The sequence below is a fragment of the Myodes glareolus genome, chromosome 19 (genome assembly GCF_982192425.1).
Source record: "Myodes glareolus chromosome 19, mMyoGla1.1, whole genome shotgun sequence".
NCBI lineage: Eukaryota > Metazoa > Chordata > Mammalia > Rodentia > Cricetidae > Myodes > Myodes glareolus.
The window spans coordinates 58,025,374-58,043,855 of record NC_142044.1 but is presented as its reverse complement, the minus strand read 5'-3'; the positions used below and the strand labels follow the sequence as shown (position 1 = coordinate 58,043,855).

General features: G+C 38.5%; 1 protein-coding gene across 2 annotated transcripts in view; it reads left to right on the top strand.

Annotated features, from left to right (window-relative positions):
- Positions 1–18,482, top strand: part of Nell2 (neural EGFL like 2) — a 313,225-nt gene that overhangs the window by 90,721 nt on the left and 204,022 nt on the right. For both annotated transcript variants that reach the window (XM_048444768.3, XM_048444766.3), the window contains exons 5-10: positions 7,017–7,190; positions 7,277–7,373; positions 9,738–9,810; positions 9,984–10,066; positions 11,005–11,133; positions 12,650–12,752. In XM_048444768.3, coding sequence (XP_048300725.1) covers positions 7,017–7,190; positions 7,277–7,373; positions 9,738–9,810; positions 9,984–10,066; positions 11,005–11,133; positions 12,650–12,752 — 659 coding nt within the window. The remainder of the gene's footprint in view (positions 1–7,016; positions 7,191–7,276; positions 7,374–9,737; positions 9,811–9,983; positions 10,067–11,004; positions 11,134–12,649; positions 12,753–18,482) is intronic.

Below are 18,482 nucleotides of genomic sequence, written 5' to 3'. Positions count from 1 at the left end.
GGTCTATTTAAATTGTTCAACTGATCTTGATTTAATTTTGGTACATGGAGTCTATCCAGAAAATTGTCCATTTCTTTTAAATTTTCCAATTTTGTGTAGTACATGTTTTTGTAGTATGACTTAATGATTCTCTCGATTTCCTCAGTATCTGTTGTTTTATCTGCTATGTCATCTTTTCATTTCTGATTTTGTTAATTTAGATGCTTTCTTTCTGCCTTTCTTTCTGCCAAATTGATCATCAATTTGGATAAAGTTTGTCTATCTCGTTGATTTTTCCCAAAGAACCAGCTCTTTGTTTCATTGATTCTTTGTATTGTTTTCTTTGTTTCTATCTTCTTAATTTCAGTCCTCAATTTGATCATTTCTTGTCATCTACTCCTCCTTGGGTGTGTCTGCTTCTTTTTGTTCTAGAGTTTTCAGGTGTGCTGTTAAATTTCTAGTATGAGATTTCTCCACTTTCTTTATGTGGGCACTTAGTGCTATAAACTTTCCTTTTAGCACTGCTTTCATAGTGTTCCATAGGTTTGGTTATGTTGTGCCTTCATTTTTGTTGAATCCTAGGAAGCCTTTAATTTCTTTCTTTAATTCTTCCTTGATCCAGGGATGGTTCAATTGAGTACTATTCAATTTCCATGAGTTTGTAGGCTTTCTGCAATTATTGTTGCTGTTAAATTCTAACTTTAAACCTTGGTGATCCGATAAGATACAGGAGGTTATTCCAATTTTTTTTTGCATCTGTTGAAGTTTGCTTTGTTGGCAAATATGTGGTCAGTTTTAGAGAAGGTTCCATGAGATGCTGAGAAGAAGATATATTCTTCTGTGTTTGGGTGAAATGTTCTGCAGATGTCTCTTAAGTCCATTTGAGTCATGACATCTTTTAGTTCTCTCATTTCTCTGTTAAGTTTCTGTCTGGTTGACCTGTCTGCTGTGGGGAATGGGGTGTTGAAGTCTCTTACTATTAGTGTGTGGAGTTTGATGTGTGATTTAAGCTTTAGCAATGTTTCTTTTACATATGTAAGTGCTCTCATATTTGAGTAATAGATGCTCAGAATTGAGACTTTATCTTGATGTTTTATTCCTCTGATGAGTATAAAGTGTCCTTCTCCATCTCTTCTGATTGATTTTAGTTTGAAATCTATTTTTTTTAGATATTAGGTTAGCTACACCCACTTGTTTCTAAGGTCCATTTGATTGGAAAACTTTTCCCAACCCTTTACTCTGAAGTAATGTCTGTCTTTGAGGTTGAGATGTGTTTCTTATATATAACAGAAGGGTGGATCCTGCTTTCATATCCTTTCTCTTAACCTGTGTCATTTTAAAGGTGAATTGAGTCCTTTGGTATTAAGAGATATTAATGACCAGTCATTGTTAATTCCTATTATTCTTGGTGGTACTGTTTTTGTATTGCTCTTCTTTGGGGTATGTTGATGTGAGTTTATCTATTGCCTGCGCTTTTGTGGTCACAATTAGTTTCTTTGGGTTGGAGTTTTCTTTCTAGTACTTTCTGTAGGGCTGGATTTGAGTATAGGTATTGTTCAAATCTGATTTTGTCATGGAATATCTTGTTTTCTCCATCGATTGTGATTGAAAACTTTGCTGTGTATACTAGTCTGGGCTTGTCTCCATGGTCTCTTATTGTCTTCAGCATATCTGTCCAGGAACTTCTGGTTTTCATGATTTCCATTGAGAAGTCAGGGTAATTCTGATAGATTTGCCTTTTTATGTTACTTGGCCATTTTCCTTTGCAGCTCTTAATAGTCTTTCTTTATTTGGTACATTTTGCATTTTGATTATTATATAGTAAGAGGACTTTTTCCCCCCCCGGCCAGTCTATTCAGTGTTTCTCAGCTTCTAGTACCTTCATAGGGATATCCCTATTTATGTTGGGAAACTTTTTATCAATAATTTTGTTGAATATATTTTCTGTTCCTTTGAGCTGAAGTTTTCCTCCTTCTTCTATCCCTATTATTCTTAGGTGTCCCAGATTGTATGGATATTTAGTGTTAAGAATTTGTTGGATTTAACATTTTCTTTGACCAATGAATCTATTTCCTCTATATTATCTTCAACACCTGAGAGTGTCTCTTCCATCTCTTGTATTATTTTGGTTATTCTTGCCTCTGTAGTTCCCATTTGTTTACCCAGGTTTTCCATTTCCAGAATTCCCTCAGTTTGTATTTTCTTATTGCCTCTATTTCATTCTTCAAATCTTGAAATGTTTGAACTCTTTGCTTCACCTCTTTTATTGGTCTTTTTTTTCTCCTTGAGTTTCTCTGAGAGGCTTATTGATTTCTTTAAATTTTTTGTTTCTCTTTTCCTCCATTTCTTTAAGGGAATTTTTCATTTACTCTTTAAAGGACTCTTATCATCCTCATAAAGTTACATTCACAATCGTTTTCTTCTGTTTCTTCTGTTTCTTCTGCATTAGGATGATCAAGTCTTCCTGATGTATGACCACTGGGTTCTAGTCTTACCATGTTGCTTTTTAGGTTGTTCAATGAATTCTTGCATTGGCACCTACCCATCTATTCTTCTAATTGGTGCCGGCAGTGTCTTTGCCTTTTGGCCCAATCCTTGCAGTTGCTGTCTATGTCTTTGGGAACTGTTCTTAGTCTGCCCTCTACTGTTGCTGTCTGTGTCTCAGGGAGTTGCTGAGGTCTTTCTCCTTGGTCTGTTCTCTTGGTTCACTCTATTGGTCCACTCTGTGCAGTCACAGCCTGTGCTTAAGAGTTCCTTTCTTTGTCCTCTCTGTGTAGTCACAACCTGTGCTTCAGAGTTCATTTGAGGTCATGGGGGATAGGAGGGTTTTGGCTCCTTGGATATCTTACTCATGAAACTTTGTGCAGGAGGACTTCCAGTGTCCTGTTTTCACTGAGTGTGAAATGACTACCTTTCATTTTGTTTATGTATTTATTACTGGGGATCTCTAAGATTCAATATTGCTTATCTTGCTTAAGGGCACATTCTCAATATATACCATGATAATATTTGCAATAGTAATTAAACTGACAGCCTATTATTTTTTAAAAACCTCTTTTGTTTATGCTTTCATGTGATAAAGGTCTATTTTTATTAAAAATAAAGTGCCTAAGAAGCTGTCAGTTGTTAGTCACTGGACGTATTCAAGCAATTTGGATGATTGTTTTGATGGGAATGTCATAGATGAAACTGCAGTGTCACTATCTGGGTAGACTCTAATTAAAGTACTTTCTGTCCCAGAGATTCATGTTCACTCAAGATACACTCCAGTGTAAATTTTCATTGCATTTCTGTAGGAAGCATGACTGCACCATAGGAACTGTAGGTCTTCACACTGATGTATGTAAAGTGTTTATTCTTTGTCCAGAACCACACAATATGCACATTTGATCCTACTTAATTTAATTCTGTTAACAGTTGTTTGAAATTTCCATTCATATTGTCCCCATTTGATAGGGAAGGAGACTGAAGTTTAGAAAGGGTCTTAACTGTCCCATTGCTGCATTTAGTACAGTGGAGACAGAGTTAAAGTTCTGTGGTCTCTTAGATTTCTTAATTATTCTGCCTTGCTGATGACCAGCTATCATTAAAAACAAACAGAATAGCATGACTAGTGTTAGTGCGGTTTTTCTAAGGGATGTCAATCAAAGAACACAATCCTTCTTCTCATATCTTTGACATCTGAGGGAACCACTGGAAGTAGCTGGGGGACAGAGCTTTCCACAAGGGATGACAAATACCACCACACTCACAATGCATGTGCCTCTGCTGGACCTTTGAGTTTTGTTGTATTTTATATTTTTCTGACTTTGCTATAGCTTCCTTCCTACCACTGTGGTCAACTTCTCTATGAGTGGATTTTTCTCCTGCTTTTCATTTAGCTTTTGTCTCATGGTCTCTGTATGTTCCCACTTAAGAGAACTACAGGCAACCAAAGAATGCTGAGAGCAGGAGAAATAGTCTTCTCCAGGGAAGAGCACACCAATTGGTTATCTGATACCAAATGGTCAGCCCTGAAAACATATTTACAAATAACATCATAGAGGCTCTGCAGGTTTGTATAGAAATACCTATCATGATATTATAATCAATTTATATATTATATATCATAAGATATCTATAGAATATAAAAAAATATAAAATTATTACATATATATGTGACAATTGCTAAAACAGAGTATGGATTTGAAAAAAATCATGAAGTAATATATTGGAGAGTTTGGAGAGAAGAAAGGGAAGATAAAAATGATGTATTTAGATAATCTCAAAAATAAAATTAAAATTTTTTAAATGTATTTAATTTGCTTGTTATTTCCAGAGATGGATTTAAGGTAGACCTTATAAAGATATTGGCTAATCAAGTGTTAACATTACTGAGTGTTTCCTGCTTTGTGTGTACGATGTTGCATCTCCATCATACATGTGAGAAAATGGAGGCGGGAAGAGGTCAGGCCAGGTCATGGGCAGCTGTGAGGGACAGAGTGGAACTTTGAGTTCAAAGCCTGTATGTTTAGCCACTTGCAGTTATGCCCTCTGGAGCTACACAGATGATGAAGAGTTTGTCATTGGTAGTGGATGATGTCCTCTTTATCGTCAGTGAGACGCCATTGTTTTCAAATTTAGATTTCAATGTAAGCAGCATTTCTACTACTAACTAGAGGAGGGTACCTGATTGCAGCAGTGTGGCTCTTGACTCTGTATGTTGAGAATTAACAGGTATATAGAAGTGGGTGATATATTTGCAAATGTTAATTGTTTTAATAAAGCAAATACTTTTCTACCATCAAAGAACTAGCTAGTTGAATTGAAAATATAATGAGTATTTGTTGTTACTGATACGATCAAGTGCATTCCTAAGATTGTCATCCTAAAATGTTAAGCATCACTAAACTGCCATGAGGAATGGCTACTTTTCGAAAGCTAGCAGATGCTGGTGAGGATCCGGAGGAAAGAGAACTCATACCCCACGAGTGAGAGTGAAAAATAGCTTGTCCATCATGGAAAACCATATGACATTCCTCAAAACACCCCACCGTATTTGAGTACATCTCCAATGAGGGAGTTGGTGTGTGAAAGCTATCTGCACTTCCATGACTTTGGCAGCAATACTTACATTTGCAAGATATGGAATCAGCTTAGATTCCTGTGAATGGGTAAGAAAAAATAGTCATAAAAATAATGAAATCTAATCATTTGACGAATGTGGAATATAATATAGTACATGTAATAAATTCAGGTGTAAAAAGACAACTCACATATGTTCTCTCTCAAAAGTCGAAGCGAAAACTGTTGATCCCCTAGAAGTATAAAGTAAAGAAAGGGTTACCAGAGAATGAGAGTGTATGGGGGAAGGCAGAATGAAGAGAAGTTGTTGGTAGGTAGAATATCAGAGTTAAATAAGGATAAATTTTAATACTCTAAACCACAGTGATTGATTTGTTGACACTTTATTGTGTGTTTTAAAAGCACTAGAAGAAATGATTGTGTTCCTACCACAGAGAACTGATAAATGTTCTATGTGGTGAGTATGCTAATTACTCACATTGCCTTTTTAACATTCATCAAAAGAGACATTATACCACAAATTCATGAATTGATTATAATATCAATTAAAACTAAATGTAAAAAGGAGTCAGTCTTCAGTTTGTGACTTTGGATAACCATCTTGATTATTTTTCCTCTTCCTTCTTCTCATTGGCTTTTAATATTTTATTAATTCTTTGACATTTTTATACATGTACACAATGATCATATCCACCCCTCTCCCATTCTCTATCTCCCTTTAAGATCATCACATCTCTCTCCTAACTTCCTCATTTTCTAGTCTTCTATTTGTTTTTAATCCACCGAGTCTAATGAGTGCTGCCATATGTGCATGGGTGTGGGGTCGTTCACATGAGCGTGGGAAACTTCCAATGGCTACACCTCTAGAGAGAACTGATGCTCTCTTTCCCAGCACCCATCCATTCCCAATAGCTTCTCAGCTAAGGAGCACCCCTTCTATACTGGAACTTTGAAAATTAAAATATAATCTAATCACTTTCCCTCTTCCCTTTCCTCCTCTAGCTAGCCCTTCTTTTGCCCACTTACTCCCTCTCTCAAATTGATGTTTTTCCTTTGAATAAATAAATAAACACATGCATACAACCTTCTGTGTCTATTTTTGTTGCTTGGGTGTATATGATTTCGGGATGGACTAACCACTTTGTATTGGATAACCAATTGGAAGAGTTTCAGTTCTCCCTCTCTCAGCAGTCATTAGCTGCCTACAGCTCTGTGTCTGGACTGGCATACCCTGAGATTTCATCCTCCTAACTTATGTTATGGAATTTTTACTGACTTGATCTTGCACAAATCTTGAGTAAGGTAATAACAGTTACTATGAGTTCATGTGTACAATAGCCCTGTCATTGCAGCAGACAGAATTTCACAACAATTCTTCCCATTCTGTAGTTCTTTCATTCTTTCTGTCTCTCCCCTGTGATTCTCCCTATGCCTTAGGGGTGGTGGAGGTAGAGGTGTGGCATAGTTTTCTTCCTATGGCTGACCGCTCAATCATTGTCTTCAGCACTTTGCACAGTCCTTGGCTCCACATTAACCACTACCTACTGCCACTTAGAGGCTTCTCTGGCCACGGCTGAGACCAACACGACTCTGGATGCAAATATAAAGATTTAGAAGGCATGGCCATTTAGTAAAACAACATCATTTTTCCCCATGGCCGATGAATTTCTTAGTCATTACTTTTGACCATGTTAAAAAGCACCAGGCATCAATTACACACTTCTTCCCTTCTTCCTCCTTTGTCCTCCAGCTCCATTTTCCCATTCCCACTTAAACCTTAGCTCCCAGTGTTCAAGCCCTGTCCTTTCCTATTACATATGCTCTGCTATCTCCTGTTGTTTGCTATATTTCTTACTTGGAATGTCTGGTTGTACTTTGTAAAAAGAATAGAACCTATGTGTCTGCTCCATCTCTCTGGAGAAGCAGCTAATGTAGTCACTGTTGAGATTTACCTGTGGCTCTTCTCTATGAAGGTACCTGGAACTGGAAAGCAGTGGCCATCGGAATGAGATCAGACTGCATTACCGCTCTGGCACTCACCGTCCTCACACGGAGGTCTTTCCTTATATTTTGGCTGATGCCAAGTGGCACAAGCTCTCCTTAGCCATCAGTGCCTCTCATTTGATTTTACACGTCGACTGCAATAAGTAAGCGAATCATTCTCATTTCAAGAATTGGAAGACTGAGAGATTCCTGTGTGCTCATGGCTGTTCTCTGATATTCCGTCTTCCAGAATCTATGAACGAGTGGTGGAAATGCCTTCTACAGACTTGCCTCTGGGAACCACGTTTTGGTTGGGACAGCGAAATAATGCGCATGGATATTTTAAGGTATCGTTTGGCTTGAGTCTGAACAGGAATTTAAAATGGAAATACTCTCTAATGAGTTTGCAAAAGTACGTTTCACTTTTTATGGCATGAAACAAAAATCCTGGTTGTGCGTTTTTATTTTATGTATTTCTATTTGCTTTCTATTTCTACTTTTTAGAGCATTTTAATGATGTATTTGTTTTTATTTATGTCTATATGAGAATGTAGGATCCCTTGTAGTTATCGATGGTTTTGAGCTACCGCATAAGTACAGGGAATTGAACCTGGGTCCTCTGGAAGAGCAGACAGTGCTCTCAACCACTGGATCATCTCTTCAGCTGCATCTTAGACCAATTTGAAAGTGATAAAAATAACCCCCACTCACATTTAATCTTTATATATTACAGAAATGGTAATCAGGCCATAAATAGTAATCAATATGACATTCTTGAGATTAAGAATTCAAAATTGTAAAAATAGAAAATGTTAACATAGAAAGAAACATCCCACTATTGAGATGTCACCCATGATGATGCTTTTGCAGAGTCGTTAGTAACCCGGGGTTGGAAAAATGAGTCATGGTTTCCTCATCCACCAATCCCTTACAGCAGAAAGCCGTCCAAATTTATCTTTCATGAAAACTTGGAAGCAGTCAGAATTTCCTCACTGGAGACGATCAAATGGTGTCCCAGCTGAATATCTGGAAGTCTTGAGGCTGAATAAATACAGGCTAGATAAATGTTTACCAGCGGCTGCTCATTGTGTGAACATTTTCCCCAGTACTGTGACCATAGGTAAGTCAGAGAATGTGAGGGATGGCCCACTTGTGGACTTAGTGAGTGAGGAGACACCAGTCAATTCAAAATTCTAAGCCCAGTATATAATGTTAGAGTTAATTAAGTTATATTAACAGAGTTAATATTAATATTACGAAAACTTAATATTGCCCGTTCTCTGGAAAGCAGATGGTATGACTATCCTATTTTATTTAACCCCTAACTTTGAAAATGTTGATGAGGGTCTTTTCTCCTTTTCATACATATGCATCAACCTACCCAGAGAGGTGAAGTAACCTGCCCAAAGCCAGCAGCTAGTAGGTGACAGATGTGAGGAATTGATTCCACTCTTTAAAGCCCTAAAAATCAATGCCCCTTTCCCATGCAAGGGATGACAGATGCATGCTGTGAGTTCCAAATCTCTCTCTATTTAATTATGGCCGTCTTGGAGTCAGCTGTGGCCTCACAGTCCCCACACATTAATTATTTGTATGGCTGTGTGACTTGCCGTCTTTGTTGTGGTCTGAGAACAGTGCCCGTTAGGTGTGCAGCGCAGAGCTGCATGGTGCACACCCCAGCCTGATTTTCATGGTGCTTCCACCAAGTCATAGCTGCACCCAAGCTGCTTCTGAAATCCCAAATCAAGAACAGACCTGGTAATTGCCGCTCTGTGTGCCGAAACAGCTGTCACTCACGTTGACACTTGCTGCTAATCGCAGTAAATATGTAGAAGCAGCACAGATCGTTAATTGTGCATCTGTAAGGATGCGATGCTCTTCCTAGCATATCGGTTACAGTCACCCATCTCTAGATTTTCTGCTTTGCGTTCCTCAAGAGGATCACATTAAACACAATGGAAGTACATATAGCTGCTAAGAGATGGGGTGCTGGGAAGGAGGGAAGGCTGGAGTACCTTGGATGAGGTTGTTTCTATTACCACTGACCTTCCTTTGTCCATCCAGCTAGCACCTTAGGCTAGGGGTGCACGTCAATGCAAAGCCTTCCATGTGAAGTGGGTTGCTTGCTGCTGGCATTTAAATAGCTTCTTGCTAAACTTCCTGCGTTCCTAAGCACTCTAAAAAAAGGTCTTGCTTTACCTGCTTACTAAGTCCATCATCCTTTCTGAGTTGGGAGATCAACTTTAAAAATAAACCCAGTAAAAAAATGAGAAATGTTTAAGTGGGCATAGCTCTCAAGACTCAGTTTACCCACCCTTTTCCTTTGGATCATTGTTAATATGAAACTGGTCTCCAGTCTGTGGTGATAAAGCCCAAAGTGATTTTTATGTTGATTCTTAAAGGTCACTTTGGAGCCCTGCTTCTGTGGCTAACTAAAAATAACTTCTCATAGCAATAAGACTATGACCACATCCTGGAATCTTGACATTTAATCTTTAAAAACATTGTCAAGGAAAGCTACCTGGGTAATTCTCTGTTTTGCCTGATAAATCTCCTTCCCTGACATGGGCTGGCTAGGAATAAATCCAGGAAGGTTCAAGATCCAGGAGTTTGGGAGGATCTGTTCTTTAACATTTTTCTTGACGAACTTGACTATTGAGCATAATTTCAGGAAAGGAAAATAATGCTTCTTTTATTTTTTCCATACACAGGGAATAATGCAAGATGTGCAGTTACTTGTCATGCCCCAGGGTTTCATTGTGCAGTGCCCGGATCTTAACCGAAGTAAGTCTATTAGTCCTGCACTGCATGTTGGGATGAAAGTGGGACTCTTACCTCGTTTTGTTTAGAATGCCAGTTTGAGATTGGAGTTCACACATACTGGCTGTCAGTACAGATTTAATCACATCAAACCCCTCATGAACACAGCTTGATCAATGTCCTGTTTGTAATTGCAGCCTGTCCAACATGCAATGACTTCCATGGACTGGTGCAGAAAATCATGGAGCTGCAGGATATTTTATCCAAGACCTCAGCCAAGGTAAAAATGCCTGAGAAATACAGCCACAGTCATGTGACTCCCAATAGCTCCTGTACCACCATAGATTTTCATCTTTGAGACATTCCTTTTGCAATTTACTGGGACTGAATTGAGACTTTTGTTCAAGGAAAAAGGTTATAATGCTTATTAAGGTTTATAAATATTTAAATGCTAGTCATCTGTATAACAAATGACTCAGTAAATCAGAAATGGAACAGAATACCTGTTTTATACTCTGCTTTACTGCTGCAAGATCTTTCATTGCCTAGTTTTTATTTCTTCTTATGATAGATTATTGTTATTTATAATTATTTCACACGATTCATTTATTATTATTATTATTCATTATAATCAAGGAAGTGAAAAGACAATGTAAAGAATATGGACACCATATTTGGGCCACGAAAATGGGTTATGAAGAGACTTTAGCTGTTAAGCTATATTTGTAGGCTCATTCACCAAAGGCTGAAGCACATACCTAGTTAAATGTCATGTTCACTAGATTTCAAATTTTGCAATACTAAAGGACTTTTTGAAGGCTGTATGTGTGTGTATGCAGTTTGTTATTTATATGCTATAAATTCTAATTTTTTTACTTGAACAAACCTATTAATGGAATTAAATGCTCTTTAAAAATGAAAAATTCTTCCTTGCCTCATGGATGGTGTTATTCTGAATTAACCTTAATTCTTATCTTGTAAATTGTGATTTCTTTTTTGTTTTAAAGGTAACTTTTCATATGTAAAGTGTTGGGATGCTTCTTTAAAAATTTACAGGCTTGATATACTTATAATAATTTGCGATGGCTTAATATGTTTATAATAATTGATGATGGGCCCAGCCCATTGTCATTACTGTTCACTTAACACAATTTGATGTTGCTAGATTACTGTGTGTTTCCCGTGGCTGCAATGGTGAGCCCTGTCTTTGTGCCATAGCTGTCTAGAGCTGAACAACGAATGAACAGACTGGACCAGTGCTATTGTGAGCGGACATGCACCATGAAGGGAACCACCTACCGAGAGTTTGAGTCCTGGACAGATGGCTGTAAGAACTGCACATGCCTGGTATGCCTTCCAATCACATTTGCAGGGGACTCAGATGACCCCCCAATTAAATATTTATTAAGACAATGTATTCATGAAAATTTCAAGACCTGTTTTCTCTAAATGCAACACTAAAATGCTAGCAAACCAGGTCACTTCTGAAGAACTGTGTGTTTCATTATTAAAGACACTCTCTAACTGTGGCCGTGGTTTGATTATGGTTTGAGGAGCCTATGAAGCTTATCTGGCGTACATGAAGTTAGCAATTCAAATTAGGGTAGCAAAGCTAACCCCAAGGGAGCCTCTCCTATAACCCTTAGCATTTCTGGGGAATTCAGCACCCCCCATGTTTTTATTAATGAATTATAAAGAAACCAAATTATATAGAGTATTAAATACTGCATCTAGACTGAATTATGTAAATAATACATTTTAAATAGTCTTTAATAGTTGGCTAATGTAGAATACACACTGCATAGTTTAAGTAAATGTGATTTTATTTAATTCTCAGCAATAAATTATTTTTAGTGCATTATTATTTCAAAACTGTATTCATGTTTCAAAGAAAGCTTCAGAACAAGTTTAAATTTTTCAATTCCATATGAACTCATCTGGTGAAATGTTAGATTTCTGTGAAGGAGTCAAAGATCTATTTCAGTCAGCTTCTTGAAATGTTTCCTCCTACTCATCCAGTTGATTCAAAAACAGAATATCATGCACATAAAGAAGATCCAAAGAGATCTGTATATTAGTGCGGTTCTCTGTGTGTGTATCCTGTGTGGCTGTGTGTGTCTATGTGAGTGTCTGTGTGTATCTGCATGTATCTGTTTGTGTGTGCCTGTGTGAAAGAGAAAAAGACAGAGTATGTCATTGTATGTGAGTGTATACGTGTTTGTATCTCTATTCATATGCACATGTGTGTGTGCATCTGTGCATGTGTGAATGCACACTTGAGAGCATTTTTGTGTGTGTGAACATACATGTGTGCATCTGGGTGGGAGTTTGTCTGTGTGTAGTGGGTGTTTATGTGTGCACATATGTGCGTCTTTGTGTAATTTGGTTTTTATTTAAGATTAAAATATAATAAAATTATAACACTGTACAATTATAGTGAAACCTTCCCAAGTGGGGCCAGACATGTTAGTCAACTTCTAAGGTTTGATTTGGTGAGGTTTAAACACTGAGTCAAAAAGTCAGAGCAGCTAAATGGATGGTTGGTTGATAAGAAATCCGGGGATAATGATGTGTTCCAGGCTAACCCCTAGCTTGCTAGTTCCCTGTGGGCTTGTGTCCTTCTCTACGTCCCTACAGAAGGTGCAGATTTGCTTAGTAAAGATCAGTTGATGGGCAAAAATGGGAGCCAGTGTCACCCGCCAGAATGCAGGCAGCATTCCGGTGTGTCACCAAATCATGGGTATTGCTAAAGAGCATGGTGACATTTTATGTGACGAGCTTGAACTCTGTGAGATGCGTTTAAAAGACTTTGAGGAATATTACATTCTTACATGGAATTTTTAAAATGCTGTTTGCCTTTCAGAACGGGACCATCCAGTGTGAGACTCTGGTCTGCCCTGCTCCTGACTGCCCTCCTAAATCGGCTCCTGCATACGTGGATGGCAAGTGCTGTAAGGAATGCAAATGTGAGCATACCTTTGCTGATCAATACTTTCTTTGAAAAAATACAACTCTGTACGAGAAAGCATTTCATTGATCTCTTTAAGCTGGACAAGTTAAATTACTTCCAGTTATGATATATTTTTCTATTTTGGTGATCATTTTTACTTGCTTCTACTCTAGAAAGACATTTTAATTTTTCTTGGAAGACTCTTGCGCATAGCGAAAAAAGCAGTAGAGGTACACAAAATATATTTTCCAGGGGGCTTTCTGCCATTTGTGTTTATTAATACAAAGTCCTACCAAGTAAATAAAGAAGTGTGTTTGCTCACTTTTCCTTGTAGCAAGGAAGTCTGCGACTTGGGTTACTTTGGGCAGCAGGTGAAATATGGCTTCATTACTCAGGACTGTAGAATCCTCTTGCATGGTGTCATTGAGTGTGTGTTGTATGTGGGGTGGAGTGGGGGCTGGACTTTAATAAAAAACCAAAGAACAACAATAACAAAAGCACTTGTGAGACTGTGCGAGGAGGCTTTGCTTCCTTTTCTTACTTTCTATATGAAGCTCGTTTCTGAGGTCTAGAAAGACTTTTAGAATCATTTGTATGCTTAGAAGTATTCTAGGCCACCCACTCAGTCACAGAAATCCATCGACATGACAATTTCTGAAAATACTTCTCTCAAGTCTTCACTAAAAAGAGCACTTTTTGCTATTGTTGTGATTTGTTTGTCCAAAGGGGTCACATATATGAACACTGACTTGTTCACTAATGCATGGATATACGAGCACAAGACTGTGTGAGATTCATAAGGACAGAATGAGGGGAGGAGGCAGAGAGACAGAGGGAAAGTAGGGGACAGGGCATGAGGGAAGGAGCAGCAACTGGCTGAGCTTGGTACTTGGGGGTCCAGATCTTCCTTGCACTTGTGCAACTGACTCAAGTCTACACCATGTGTGTATTCTCAATAGATCATCACAGAGACATCAGCAAGTTTCTTTAATTTTCTCATGAGATCATTTCACATGTACACCCTGGGCTTGTTAGGTAGACTCAGAGGAGCCAGGAAGGTTTGGGTACAACATTTGAGCATCTTAATAAAAACATTGCATGTATAATATTCACAACAGAAAATACAGCAGGAAAGTACATTCTATTCTCCATCACCTTCTTAGAGTTTAGTTCTTGTGTGCTTTGCCAAGTGATATTTCTCATGCCCGTTCACATGTAACTATGCAGGCTTTCTCTATGCTGAGAATGGTGCCATTTATTTTCTTGACCCTCTTTATTAATGACAGATACTGAGGACATCCCCTCAGTACCAATCAGACATTGCTGCGTATTATTACACTGCAGAATTTGCAGTGATTCTGTTTCTTCCTCTCAAAGGCTATGTGGTGTTTTGGTTTTTGCTTTTCTTGTGAGCAACATTGTGATGTCATCCATACAGAAACTTGATGCACTTTTTTATGGCTTTGGGCATAGTACACATTTTGAAGAATGAAGTTGTTGGATCAGAGCCTGTAATGCTTTATAGTTTAAATGGCCATCTCTTTCCGATTCACGCCACAAAAATATGGAATTGCTTGTTTCCTTCCTTAATGAGGGAGCTCTACTAGGAGGCAGTGCTGGGGAGGCCCAAGCACAGCACTTCTTCTGTTCCACGGCGCCTTTGAAAGGGCACTGGTTGGGGTGCTGCACCCCCATGCCTCCTAGTAACTTTCCAAGATGATGTTGATTCATGGGAAATCTTCCAATAAAAGGGAACCCACGAGGCCCAAGAATGTTTGCTTTATCTGGTAGAATTATTATTATAATGAATCGCAGTTCTCATATTCAGTAAGCTCTGTTGATGGCGTGTGAATATCCTGAATTCATGCTTTTTGAAATGGAAGTAGTTTTGCAGAAGACAGGGCACAGGATGCTGCCCTTTGATTCAGGGCACTAAGCTGCACCTGCTTAATCACGCTTTATTTTAAAATAAGAGAGAGCACTGAGTTTCCAGCTCTTCAGTCTGAATTGCAATTTCTCTTTATTATTAAAATCCTTGAATAAATGTATTTTGTGGGTTTTATTATTTTTCACACCCCATTACATTTTCTCAAAAGAATTTCTCTGTCCATGTAATGACATTGCTTAAATGGGCTAAAACTCTCCAGAAGAAAGCTTTATGTAAATGTCTATAATAATAATTAAATCAAACTGTCTAGTGTGGTACTAAAGGAAAAAAATGGGATTATTATTTTTAGGTGATCTCAGAAAGCTAGTCTTCTCGGTAGTGTGATACTCAGAAACAAGTGAGAGGATTTCCCATTCGTACCAAACTAAAGAGCAATAATCTAGACATCATTCATACCAGATGCAATTTAAGATGAAGAAAAACACTTAAGCAGGAAATGCAGTTTCTTATCTGCAGTGTTCTTAGGTAATTGTTTTAAAAATGAGCTTATTTTATTCTCAATAGAGATTGTACAAAATGCCATTTTGAAATCAAAATAGGGAAAATAAGATATATGCAATTTTAAGCATCTTGGGTAATCATGCTCAAAGCAGTAAGTTAGGGTCACATAATAAAGGCAGATGGACATCAGGATGCACACTGGAGCCTGGAGCCACAGCGCCTCCGTCCCTGGTAGCAAGTGCCGAAGAATCAGATGCACAGGACTCTCCATGCATGTCTCATATATGTATGAGGCTCTATGTTTCTGTACATGTTTACAGATTTTAAAATAGTTACAGATCAAGAATTAAATGGCTCTGACCTAAGGGAAGAAATTCTCTTTTTCCATTTAGACATGGTTCCTTCTAATGGAGTAAAGTTTAAGAACATCTTCTTTTATGCCCCACCCCCCAAAACTGCTTTAAGTTAAAAAATATTTTCACAGTAATACATAGGCAAAGAAATTTTCTTTTAAAAATTGTCACTGGACCTGATGTTGGTAAGAATGGAGCTGCATCCAGTTTGGAAGCCTTAACTAGCAAACTGTCTATTGACCAGAATGGCAGATGCAACCCCATCCGAGGCCCTGCTGAGTCCCCACCCACACAGTGTCCACGTTATATAAGGCTTTGTTTCTGAATGACAGTTCCATTCCCCATTACTGACCTACTGTTTTTATTAGAAACCAGGATATAGGTTCTCTGGATAGAAGGTATAGAGCATGGTAATTTGTTAAGGTCTGAGGCCCAGACCTTGGGATGTGAGGTTGTTTTATACTTCTGATACATCCTATAGATGTAAGTAACGTCTTTACTCCGGTGCTAGCCCTCATTTATAAATCTTCTTTTGGTTTGGAGACTGGTGTCTTTCAGATACTGCAATGAATTTCGTAGCTCAGGAAAGATGATTTAAGCCCACAGATGATAACAGAACATACACAGCTAACTACTTGAAACTGTTATTCTTTCTTTCTGTTTATTACATGCATATTTTACATCTTGTGTCTTGATGCTATTTATTTCTCTGTCCCTTCACGTCCACCCTCTGCCCCTCCCCACCAAAAAGTTAAGAGAAAAAAGGCAAAAAGGGGAATTACATATCTTGTCATGGAAGCTGCAGTGTGACACAGTGAGTCACACAGTAGACCCCTTTGTCCATATATCTTTACCTGAAAGTGCTCACTGCACAGTCATTGGTCTGGTTCAAGGCCTCTGGTTTCTACTACATTGTCGATGCTGGGCCCTTACTAGGACTCTGGGATGTCCTATTGTTGTCCTGTGCTGTGGAGATCCTGCGACTTCGGGTCTGCAGGTCAGGCCCCTTCACATGCTCCAGCAGATCGCAGATGGAGCGGATGTTGGAGCAGGCCAAGTCAGAACTTTGGTTCTGGGTCTGGCATCTGTAAGGTTGATCCACCAGCCAGTTCTCCCCTGTCCTCACCACCAGGGTGAGTTTTCCAGCACTGGCACAGCTAATGCACCTCTTGCAGCAGCTGTCGGCAGGTGACATCAATAGTTTGTGGCAATGGCAATTTTGCAGAGACCTTAGTTTTTGTCAGAGAAGTTGCCCAGTCTGTACATAGGAGCCAGCTCTAACCTCATTGCTTCTCAAATTTTAATCAGAATAAAAACTAGTTTGGGATCTCATTAACAAAAAAAAAATGTGATTCAGTGTGGGATGAGACCTGGGCATGTCCATGGCCAACAAACTTTTAGGTGATCCCAACATTGCTTTGATTAGCAAGGAGCTAGCTAGTGGGCGTTTGAGTTTCTACACTTAGTTAGCATATCGCATGTGCTAAAACAAGGTCCTAGCACTTCTGATTGTTATCTCACTGTATGCCCCCCCATGTAAATTTTAAGTCTCAAATGTGCATTAAGGACTTTGAATATCTGTCTTAGGACTTGTTTTAAGCTGACACATGAAGCATGTTTCTGAGTATGAGAACTGAGTATAAATCATCCTCTGCTTGCATAATGGCACCTAGTTGCTGGAGATAAGAGTGGACATTCACTCCCTCACCCAAGTGAAACAGCAGCAGTAGCATTTGACCATTTATTTATTTATTTGTTGGTTTTTATATAATCACTGCTCTGATGCATAAAATATTTCATTACTGAAATACAAAGTCAGCGTAAGCAGAGAGCTGAGTTTGTGGTTCTCCGGAGATGGAAAGGGTCCTGTGTAGACAGTTGGGGCATTGGGGAAGTGGTGAGGTATATAAGTTCATCAAGGTAAACCCCCTTGACTGAGCATTGATGGCTTTGTAAGATGTTGGGCCAGAGGTTGCACACATGTGGTCCCCAACTCTTGTCATGGGATGCCCTATAACACCTCAAGGCTTCTCTACAAAGAGGGCTTGTCTTGTTCAACTCTAGATTTTGGACTTTTGGACCGTGAACTACAAAAGAATCTCTCTTTTTTTTTTTGCAATGTACCCATGTGTCCCTGTGCTATTAGCCACATAACTGGAAAGGTGTGTATGTGGGGGGGGGTGTTGCTAAGAAACTACTTGATATGTGTGCACAGTTTCAGAACTGACATACATGAGAAGTTGAGAATATTTTGAGAAGTCCAGAATACCCCAGGATGGTCCAGTGAGGACACAAAAGACAGGAAATGTGAGCACATCTCATAGACATGTGATATAAGACATAGGATGAAGACACTTATCACATTGGCACTTTCTTGCCACGAGATAACCTGAACAGCTTCAGAGCCTATGTTAGTAAGAAGGTCATCACCAGATTTGACCCCTTGACCCTGTAGCTCTGAATCAAAGTAAACTTTTTTTTTCATTAATATAATACTTGCATAGTCTGTAATATTGTATGACAGTGGATAGTACAAGTGATTATTCATGAAATACAACTGTTCTAATAGTCATGCCCATTATATATATGTGTGTGTGTGTGTGTGTGTGTGTGTGTGTGTGTGTGTGTGTATTATTCATAATACTGTTTCCATATGAAGTAAGAAAGGATGGAATTTTCATCCAGTTTATTATTAAAGTGATTATTTATTACAGCAAGTATAAAGTTGACTACTTTGTAGTTCTTCATCTTATATAGAACAAAGTCAATTATGCTAATTCAGAAAAGTAAATTTTAGAGGATAATATTTGGTTATATTTTTGTTTGTTATAATAAAGAATAAGGAAAAAACACTAAGTTAAAAGCTTAAAAGTTTAAGAGTGGAAACCTCTGATTTGGCCAATTTGGGTCACAGGTTAGGAGGTTTCTCTCTAGCCCTCACAGATGATACTTACTCTGCCTCAGAGTTCTCGTGTGTGTGTGTGTGTGTGTGTGTGTGTGTGTG